The sequence below is a fragment of the Tinamus guttatus genome, unplaced genomic scaffold (assembly GCF_059628265.1).
Source record: "Tinamus guttatus ecotype Peru unplaced genomic scaffold, ASM5962826v1 Tinamus_guttatus_pri_ptg001535l, whole genome shotgun sequence".
NCBI lineage: Eukaryota > Metazoa > Chordata > Aves > Tinamiformes > Tinamidae > Tinamus > Tinamus guttatus.
The window spans coordinates 472-11,097 of NW_028290069.1; the positions used below are offsets into that span (position 1 = coordinate 472).

The 10,626-nt window shown below is 70.7% G+C and overlaps 1 protein-coding gene across 1 annotated transcript; it reads right to left on the reverse strand.

Annotated features, from left to right (window-relative positions):
- Positions 1-1,058: 1,058 nt before the first annotated feature.
- Positions 1,059-6,964, reverse strand: EPOR (erythropoietin receptor). Its single transcript, XM_088539256.1, has 9 exons — positions 6,880-6,964; positions 6,296-6,425; positions 5,627-5,802; positions 5,117-5,265; positions 4,571-4,724; positions 4,327-4,414; positions 3,848-3,935; positions 3,042-3,411; positions 1,059-1,141 (listed from the first exon to the last, which is right to left on the reverse strand). The coding sequence occupies exons 1-9, from the start codon at positions 6,962-6,964 to the stop codon at positions 1,059-1,061; spliced, it is 1,323 nt and encodes a 440-aa protein (XP_088395382.1).
- Positions 6,965-10,626: the final 3,662 nt, after the last annotated feature.

A 10,626-nucleotide genomic window follows, 5' to 3' on the forward strand; every position in this document is an offset into this window, starting at 1 on the left:
GGCGGGAGTGAGCGGGATGGGCGCTGAGGTGAACGGCGCGCGGATTGGCCACGGCGCCGCAGGGGGGGCGGGATGTGCGCTGAGGTAAGCGTCGCGCCGATTGGTCGCTGCTTGGCGGCGGGAGGCGGCCCGGCTTCCGATTGGCTGCTGTGTGGCGAGGGCGGGGGGGGCGCTTAGGGGCGCGGCGAACGAATCGGCCACGGCGCGGCGGCGGGGAGGATGAGGGCGGCGGCGGCGGCGCTGGAGCGGCTGCTGGGCCCGGCGGCGGGCGAGGCGGCGGCGGCGGGCGAAGCGGTGCTGCTACTGGGCCCGGAGGGCCCGGCGCTCACGGCGCTGCTGCTGCGGGCGGCCCTGGACGGAGGTGCCCACGGTCCCCGTGCCGTCTACCTGGCGCCCCGCGTGCTCCCGGGGCTGCCGCCCGGCGCCGACCCGCGCGCGCTGCAGGTGCTGGGCGGTGTCGCTGCGGGGAGGTGACGGGGCTGGCGGGGGTCGGTGCTACGTGTGTGTGGGGGGAATGTGGGGGCGGTGCTGTGGGGGGAACACGGACGGGCAGGGCCTGCAGTGCCGGGGACGGGGCTGGCGGGGGTCGGTGCTACGTGTGTGTGGGGGGAATGTGGGGGCGGTGCCCTGGGGGGAACACGGACGGGCAGGGCCTGCAGTGCCGGGGACGGGGCTGGCGGGGGTCGGTGCTACGTGTGTGTGAGGGGAATGTGGGGGCGGTGCCGTGGGGGGAACACGGACGGGCAGGGCCTGCAGTGCCGGGGACGGGGCTGGCGGGTGGGCAGTGCGCGGGACTTATTGGGGGGACAGGTGAGAGCGGCGGGGGGGGGGGGCACGAACGGGGGGCTGAGGAGCCGGGTGGGGTGTAACGGGGCCAAAAACGGGCGGGGCGTTTCGCAGGGGTGGGCGGGGCCGAGAAAGGGCGGGCCTGTCTAAGGAGGGGGGCGGGTCCGCATAGGGGCGGGGCGAGGGGGCCTGCTTAGGGGCGGGGCATGCCGCAGGGGTGGGCGTGGCGTAAGAGCAGGGGCGGAGCCGCGTAGTGGCAGGGGTGGAGCCGGCTAGGGGCGGAACGTGGGTCGCGAGGAGCGGGGCGAAGGGCTGCCTGGGGGCGGGGCGTGCCGCAGTGGGTACGAGGCACCGCCTAAGGGCGAGGCATGAGCCCGCGGAGGGGCGGGGCGCCGCGGGGGGGTTTGCCGCCGCGGGGGGGCGGGGCCCGCTGAGGCGCCTCCCCTCGGGCGCAGCGGCTGGAGCTGCGCTACCCGGCGTCGCGCGCGGCCCTGGCGCGGGAGCTGGCGGCGCTGCGGCCCCCGCCGGGGCGGCCGCCCCCGCCGCTGCTGCTGCTGCTCGACGGGCTGGAGCGCTACGCGGCGGGGGGGGGGCGGCGGCGCGCGGGGCGGGGCTCGCCTGGGTGCGCTGCTGCGCGAGGTGGCGCCGCCCCCTCCCGCGGCGCTGCTGGCCGCACTGCGCGTGCGCGGAGCGGCGCCCCCGCCCGCGCTGCGCACGCTGCGCCGCTACTGCGGCGCCCAGGGCCGCCTGCACCCCCGCCCCGGCGACAGCAGCGTCCCCCGCTGCTGGCGGCTGCCCCGGGACGTCCCGCACGGAGACAGTGACGAGGAGGCCGCCTGGGGTGAGTGTCACCCCCTCGCTTCAGAGCTGGCATTGGCTCTGGTTTGGCTGGAATACGGAGGTGGTCACACCAAGGCCGGGCTTTCAGGTGATACCACCCATGGGCATCCTGAGGCCATCTTCACTTTACATCACGGTGACACCAGCCCTGGGCATCCTGGTGACACCAGCACTGCACATCACAGTGGCACTGAGCCCAGACATCCAGGTGACTCCAGCCCTGGGCATCCTGGTGAAACCGGCCTCTGAGCATTATGGTGGCACCAAATCTGGGATTCCAAGTGACACCAAGCCCTGACAATGACAGTGACACCATCCATGGGCATCCTGGTGACACTAATCCCTGAACACTGTAGTGACACCAAGGCCTGAGTGTGTGACACTACCATCAACTTTGGTGACACCAATGCTGCACATCCAGGTGACACCAAGCCCTGGCCTCCTGGTGACACAGACCCCGCTTGTCACAGTGACACAAACCCCAAGACACAGCAGTAACAGCGCTCTCCCCAGCTCTAAAGGTGACACTAAGACATCACAGTGATACTGGTCACCTGGGGGTGACACTCACCATGTTCCCCAGAATGACACCCACTACAGACATCGGGGTCCCCATTGTCACCAGATAAAGTGGGATGGTCCCACCAATGTCCCTGCCTGTGTGTCACCCGAGGGGCCCAAGCATCCAGGCTCCACCCCTGGTTGTTTTTCCCTCCTTATCTCACTGTCCGGGCTGGGAGGGCCCAGGCGTCCGGGTGATAAGCCCTTATCACCCCCACAAGGTGCACAAGGGGCCCAGGCATCTGGGTGGCTCACCGGCCACCATATTTTATTAGAAAAAAAAAACAGCAGAAAAAAACCCAAACAAGGAAAATTTGGTTCCCCCATCGCCCCCCACTCGTCCCCAGTGTCATGGGACGCCCGTGTCCCGTGTCTTCTCTGTGTCACATGTCCCTTTGGCATCATGGGATATCTGAGTCCCTTATCACGTTCTTCGTGTGCTATGTCACACATCTCCTTGGCATAATGGGACATCCATGTCCCATGTCACCTTCTCCATGTCCTGTGTCACACATGCCCATGAAATCATGGGCCAGCCGTGTCCTTTGTCACCTTCTTGCTGTGTCACACCTCCTCTTTGCTTCTCAGTGTCCTTTCCACGTCCGCCCATCACAGGGCATCCGTGTCCCATGTCACACGTCCCCTCCATGTCATGTGACGTCTCCGTGTCCCCGCGGTGGCCTCACGGTGACACAGGCACCCCCTCCCATATCTGCCCCCTCCGCCCAGGGCTATGAGCAGAGCACATAGGGGGGGGGCGGCACCATGGGGGCCCCGTTGGGGGGGGTCCCAATCGTGGGGTGGCTCCCAGGGGTGGGGGGAGGCCATGGGGGTCCCAAGGGCGTCCCCCCCACCTGGGGAGTCCCAGTCACGGGGGGGTGTCCACGGGTGGGGGGCGGCTTTGCGGGGGGGCTGGTCATGCGGGGGGGGCTCTGTGGGGGGGTTGCCCTTGGGGGCGGGCGCCAGGTTGGCGTAGGGGGCAGTGCGGGGGGGTGCAGGGGGGCACAGCAGGGCGCACTGCGGGTCGAACAGGGTGTATTCGAAGCTGGGGGCAGGCGAGGGGCCCGGCGGGGGGGCAGGAGGGGAGGGGGACGGTGGCACTACCACTGCCAGGGGGGTCCCCTTGGCTGGGGGGGGTCCCAGCGTCACCTCCTCCAAGGGGCTTGGGGGGGTCTCGGGCTCCAGGGGGGTGGGGGGGGGGCCGGTGCCCTGCAGAAGCCACAGCTGGGGAGGACGGTAGGGGGCATGAGAGGGCTGCATGAACCCCCCCGGCCAAAAAGAAATCCTTGAACCCCCCCAAACCCCCTGACCCCCCCAACACCCCAGACGCCTGAATCCTGCCCCCAAATAGCCCCTGCCCCCTCCCAGGACCCATTTGGGACCCTCAAGACCCCCTCCAGGACCCCCCAGCTCCCTCATGACCCCCCAAGCCCCCCCCAACTCCTCCCAGGAACCCTCCATGACCCCCATAGGACACCCAAGACACCCCAGGCACCCCCACGACCCCCATGGGATCCGCAGGACCCCTCCAGCTCCCCTCTGACCCCCCTGGGACCCTCCAAGACCCCTCCAGGGACCCCCCCGGGGCCCCCCGAAGACCTACAGCCCCCCCATATATCCCAAGACCCCTCCAGGGCCCCCCCTCCAGATCCCCCCACACCTGCAGGTTGCCCCCATAGACGCTGAAGAGCCCCTCGAAGCCGCGTTCGGGTCCCGGCACCGCCGGCCACAGACGCCGCTTCAGTGCCCTGTGCAGCCGGCAGCCGGTCAGCAGAGGCCTCGTGCAAGCCCTCGCGTGTGACCGTGAGTGCCCCGCGCACCCCTGTGCGAGCTCCCTGCCTCTCCGTGCAACCCCCTGGGCAACCTCGTGAGTCCCGCGTGATCCCCGTGCAAACCCTCATGCAACTCCTGTGAGTCCCCCGTGCATCCGTGTGCACCCCCACATGCAAACCCTGTGCATCCCCATGCAACCCCACGAGGCCCCTGTGCATCCCTGTGCGAGCCCCCATGCAAACGAGGGGCGAGGCTGCACCAGCCTCGTGCAAGCCCCATGCAAGGCTGTGCAAGCTCTTGTGCAAACCCTGCACAAGCCCCTTCACAACCCCCTCGTGCCAGCCCTCGTGCGAGGCCGCGCGGTACCTGCGGTGGCCGAGCAGGGCGAGCAGGGCGAGCAGCAGCACGAAGAGCCCCAGGGCGCACGAGAGCACCACCAGCAGTGGGTCCCAGTCTAGAGGGGGGGACACGGGGTCACGAAGGTCCCTGTGTCACCCCCTCATATCCCCCTGCTTCCCCAATGTCCCTCCTGTGTCCCGCCACGTCCCCCCATCCCTTCATGTCCCCCCATGCCCGCCCGTGCCCCCCGCCGCTGTCGCTGTCCCCTCACCGGGGTTGGTGGTGGCGGCGGCGGGCGGGGACCACGCGCTCCAGTAGCCGCCGTAGCTGACGCCGTCGGGGCGCGCGCGCACGCGGACTTCGTGGCGGGTGCGCGCGGGGAGCTCGGCGAGCGCCGCCTCCGTGCGCCCCGCCCCCACAGACACCTGCGTCATCAGAAACGTCACGGGGGGGCGGGGACACCGCGAGCGCCGCCTCCGTGCGCCCCGCCCCCACGGCGTCATCAGGATCATCACGGGGGGCGGAGACACTTCGGGAGGCGGGGTGAGGGCGAAGGGCGGGGCATGGAGCGGGTACGTCATGGGGGGGTGGGGACACGTCGAGGGGACCCCCCCTTGCCCCACCATCTCCCCCCATGACCTCTCATGTCCCCATGTCCCCCATATCCAATTTTTTCCGTGTCCCCGTGTCCCCACAAACCCTATAGTCCCTCCATGTCCCTCCATGTTCCCATCCTCCCATGTCGCGCCAATCTCCATAGTCCCTCCAAACCCCCCATGTCCCGGGTGTCCCTATGTCTCCATGTGCCCCCGCTCACCGTGCGCTCCGGTGTCCCCGGTGCCGTCACAGCCACCTCATAAACCAGGCTGGACTCCAGGTAGGGGCTGAGAGGGGGCAGCCAGCGCACACAGAGCCCTCCCGGCCCCACTGGTGACACTGACACATTGCTGGGCGCCTCCAGCAGCACTGCGGGCACGGGGACATGGGGACAGTTTGGGGATGCAATGGGGACACGATAGGGATGCGAGTGGGACACCTTGGGGACATGATGGGCATGCAATGAGGACACTATAGGGACACACTGGGGTGCAATGGGGACACTTCGGGGATGCGATGAGGATACCATAGGGGCACATTGGGGACAATGGGAATGCAATGGGGATGTGACTGGGGCATCTTGGAGACATGATCACATTGGGTACATGATTGGGACACCTTGGGGACACATTGGGGACGAGGTGGGAGAAGAGACGTGGTGCACAGTGGAGATCCCCGAATGCCTGGGCCCCTGTCCCCTCGCCGGACGCCTGGGCCCACCGGCACTCACCGACTTGGTCGAGGAAGAGCGTGCGGTTGAAGAGGGTGCCGTGGGGCGGGCGCCGCACGCGCAGCTCGAGGGGCATGAAGGCGACGGCGGCGGCGGGCGGCAGGGAGCACCAGAAGCGCGAGGTGGCCCAGGGCGTGCGGCGCGCGGCCAGCGCGCAGCCCTGCCAGCGCTCGCCCCTGCGCACGGGGACGCGGTCAGGGCCGGGGCATGCAGGCAGGGCACAGGGACGTGAGCAGGGCACGGGGACACGGTCAGGGCACGGGGACACGGTCAGGGCACGGGGACACGGTCAGGGCACAGGGCTGGAGGCTGCGGGGACGGGTAGAGCCGGGGTTGGGGTTAGGGTCAGGGTCAGGGTTAGGGCAGGGGTTGGGGTTTAGGGTAGGGATTAGGGTCTGGGTCGGGGTTAGGGTCAAGGTTAGGGTCGGGGTCAGGGTTAGGGTTAGGGTTAGGGTCAGGATCTGGGTTAGGGTCAAGGTTAGGGTCAGGGTCCGGGTTAGGGTCTGGGAGTCAAGGTCGGGGCTGGGCTCTAGGGTCGGGGTCAAGGTCGGGATTGTTGTTCGGGGGGGGGTGAGGGTTAGAGTCAAGGTCTGGGGCCCGGGGTGGGGCACCCCCAACACCCCCCCAGGGGTCGCAGGGGTCAAGGTTGGGGGGCGGCGCGGCGCTCACTCCAGCCGGTATTCCATGCGGAACGGCGCCGGGTCCGGCCGCTCGCGGCTCTCCCAGAAGCAGCTCAGGTCGTGCAGGAGCCGCGAGAAGCACTTGGGGTCACGGGGCTCCGCGGCCAGCAGCAGCGACGCTGGGGACGCGGGGGACAGCGCGTCACGGGGGGGTCACAGCACGGGGGACACAGGAGGACAGTGCACAGGGGGGACGTGGGAGTCCCAGCTCAGGTCCAGGGTCTCCTCAGCCACCAGCAGGAGGGAGAGCGGGGACAGCAGGGGACAACAGCGACACTGGGGGGGGGGACACAGCATGAGGGGCCCAGGGGGAAATGGGGACGTTGCATAGGGGGCACACGGGGTCACACCATGGAGGGGCACAGGAGGGGTTGGGGGACATAAGGGGACACGGCACAGGGTGGCACAGGGGGGTCATGGGGGAGGGACTGGCACCAACACAGCCCCCCCACACACGTGTGACCCCCCCCAGACACGACCCCTTGAGGAAAAACAACCCCCCCTTGCACAAGAGCCCCTCCCCTTGCACACGCACAAATGCGACCCCCCCCTTGCACGAGCCCCCCCACCTACCTGCGAGGTCGAAGTCGTCGGGGGGGTCGGCGCCCCCCCCCGCCAGCAGCACCCCCAGGGCCAGCAGCACCGCGGGGCCCCGCATGGCGCCTGCCGCCCCCTGCCCCCGCACTGAGGGGCCCAGGCGTCCGGGCGTCGCACAACCCCCCCACCCGAGCGCCTGGGCCCTGCGCCAGCCCCCCGCGTGCCCCACCCAAGCAAAAGGGCCCAGGCGTCCGGGGGAGCCCAGGAAAGGGCTCAGGCGTCTGGGAACCCCCAAGAAAGGACCCAGGCGTCCGGGGGAATTGGGGAGTCTTAGCCCCCTCCTCACTCTAAGGAGGGGCCCAGGTGTCCGGGACCATCTGAAAAAGGGCCCAGGCGTCCAGGGACACCTGCAAAAGGGCCCAGGTGTCCGGGACACCCACAAAAGGGCCCAGGCATCCGAGGGGGGGGGAGCGAGCTGCGGGGGGGGTCTCAGTCTCAGCCCCCTCCCCACTCTGTGGAGGGGCCCAGGCGTCCAGCACTGCTCTGGAGGGGGCCCAGGCGTCCGGGCGGGTCCCTGGCTTTGTGCCACCCCCACAGCTGTGGGGCTGAGATAAGGTCCCGGGGGGAAAGAGGGGGGAGGTTGTTTATGGGACAGGCCCGGACACCAGGGCCCTTCGTGGGGGGGAAGGCGGCGCAGACACACAGAGGTGGGGGGTGGGAGGCAGCTTTAATGAGGGGGTCCCGGGGGGTCCATTGATGGCATGGGGAGGTCCGGGGGGGGGTCAGAGGGGTCAGGGGGGTCACAGGTTGCGGGAACGGCTCATTGGGTGCCCCCCCCCCTTCCCCCCAGGGGCTTCGGCATAACCGGAGCTTGGGGGGGGGCGCGAGGGGGGCAGAGCGGCTCCTCTGGGGGGGGGGAACACGTTAGCACTGACCCTCCCCCAAGGACCCCCAGTCCCATGGGCCCCAATGGCCCCCCCCGACCAACCAGGATCCCCCCTCGCCCCATTGCCCCCCCCAGCTCATAGACCTCCCCCCCAGGGCCCCCCCATTGTCCCCTATAGCGCCCCCACTATCATTCAGCTCCCCCCGCCGCAGAGGTCCCACGGCCTCCCCATGGGCCCCCCCCGTACCCCCCCCGCACCCTCCTCCACCGTGGGACGAGGGGGCCGCGGGGGGGAGGCCACCCTGGCACCTGGGGACCCCCCCCCCAATAGGGACCCCCCAAACGAGGGACCCCCCCATCACCACCCCCTCCCAGCCCCGCCCCCGCGGTGGGTCCCGCCCCTCCCCCCACCTTCAGCGGCGCGGGGGGGGGCGCGGCCCCCCCCCCCAGCTGCTCCTGCAGCGCCCCCAGCCGGGCCCGGCTCTGCGCCAGGAGCGGCGGGAGCGCCCCGGCCCCGCCCCGCCCCGCGGCCGCCTCGTCCTGCGGGGACAGACACGGGGGGTCCGGGCGTCCGGCCCGTGGGGACCCCCATGGCCCCCGCCCAGGGGCCCAGGCGTCCGGCCCGTGGGGACCCCCATGGCCCCCGGCGCGGGGGCCCAGGCGTCCGGCTCACCAGCGCCAGGCGCTGCAGCAGCGTCACCGTGTGGCGCAGGGAGCCCTCGGCGGCCACCAGCTCCGCGGTGACACGGGCCAGGTCCCCGCGGGTGCCCGGGTGGCTCCTCTGCTGCACCCGCTGCTCCTGCGCCCTGCAGCCCAGGGCCCAGGCGTCCGGGGGGGCTCCGGCCCACACACGGACTCGGGTGTCCAGGGGGTCCCTTTGTCACCTTGGGGCCCAGGCGTCTGGGGCCTTCTGTGCCACTCTGGGCACGCAGGGGACCCAAGTGTCCTCCTCTGCAGGGGCCCAGGCGTCCTGCCCACAGGGACCCCGATGACCTGTCCCCCAGGGGTCCAGGTGTCCCCCTAGGACCCAGATGCGCCCCCCCCCAGGGGCCCAGGCATCCGGGCACGCACCGCACACGCTCCCGCTCGCCCCCGTAGTGCCGGCGCCGCCGCTCGTCCCCAAGTGCCACCACCTGGGCCCGCAGGCGCCCCAGGGCCACCGCGTCACGCGCAGCCCGCATGGCCAGCCAGCGCTGCGGGGACACCTGTGTGGGGACACGAGAGACATGGGGGACATGGGGACTGTGGCACCAGCCACCGCTGCGGGGCATCCGTGTGGGGACATGGGGACACGGGAGATATGGAGACAGGGGACACAGGGACATGGGGACACCAGGCCAGTGCCCCCAGGGCCATGCACACCCCCACTGGTACCGCAGGGAGCATTGGGACACCTGGATACAGGGACATGGGGACACTGGGACAGGGGACATGGGGGCGGGGGTCTCACCTGGGGCCTGGGGGCTCCCGGCCCCTCCTGGGGGGGCTCCTCGGGGGGAGGCGCCTGGGGGGGCGGCGCGGGGGAGGGTCCCAATCCGACGGCAGGGGCGACTCCGGCGCCTGGGGACAGCAGGGGTGACAGTGACAGCAGGACCCCCCCATGTGCCCCTGTCCCTCCTGTGTCCCCCCAGTGTCCTCATGTCCCCACAGAGCCCCCCCCCCCCCCAGTGTCCCCATGGACTATGAGGTCCCCTTGTCCTCCCATGGCCTTCCATGACCCCTCCATCCCCCACCATGCCCCCCTCCGTCCCCCCATGACTTCCTCTGCCCCCCCTGCCGTGTCCCCATGTCCCCACTGGCTCCAGCTCCGACTCCGTCTCTGGCTCCGGCTCCGGCTCCTGTTCCTGGGTGTCCTGTTCTGGTGTCACCTGCGTCGCCACCTGCACCTGGGCACCCAAGGGCGCTGGGGCGGGTCCTGGCACCCCATGCAGCCCTCCCTGCACCCCCCGAGACCTCCCCGCACCCACTGCACCCCCCCCATAGCACCCTGCCCCCTATAGTACCCATAACACCCTGTGCCCCCCATTGCACCCATTGCACCTATAGGCCCCATTGCCCCCCCCCCATTGCACCCATAGCGCCCATGGCACCCCATAGTGCCCAGTGCTCCCCTCCCTGCACCCATTGCAGCCCCACGGCGCCCACTGCCCCCGTACCTGGGAGGGGCCTCGCGCTCCCCCCCGCAGGGTCCCCAGCAGCTGCCGCAGCCGCCGCCGCTCCCAGTCCTGGAGACGGAGCCGCCAGCGCGAGCCCTGCACCTGCGCCTGTCCCCACGGGGACACGGGGACACGGGGACATGGGGACATGGGGACACAGCCCCCAGCCCCCAGCGCGAGCCCTGCACCTGCGCCTGTCCCCACGGGGACACGGGGACACGGGGACATGGGGACACAGCCCCCAGCCGCCAGCGCGAGCCCTGCACCTGCGCCTGTCCCCACGGGGACACGGGGACATGGGGACACGGGGACATGGGGACATGGGGACACAGCCCCAGCCGCCAGCGCGAGCCCTGCACCTGCGCCTGTCCCCAAGGGGACACGGGGACATGGGGACATGGGGACACAGCCCCCAGCTGCCAGCGCAAGCCCTGCACCTGCGCCTGTCCCCACGGGGACACGGGGACATGGGGACACAGCCCCCAGCCGCCAGCGCGAGCCCTGCACCTGCGCCTGTCCCCAAGGGGACATGGGGACATGGGGACACAGCCCCAGCCGCCAGCGCGAGCCCTGCACCTGCGCCTGTCCCCACGGGGACACGGGGACATGGGGACACGGGGACACAGCCCCCAGCCGCCAGCGCGAGCCCTGCACCTGCGCCTGTCCCCAGGGGGACACGGGGACACGGGGACATGGGGACATGGGGACACGGCCCCCAGCCGCCAGCGCGAGCCCTGCACC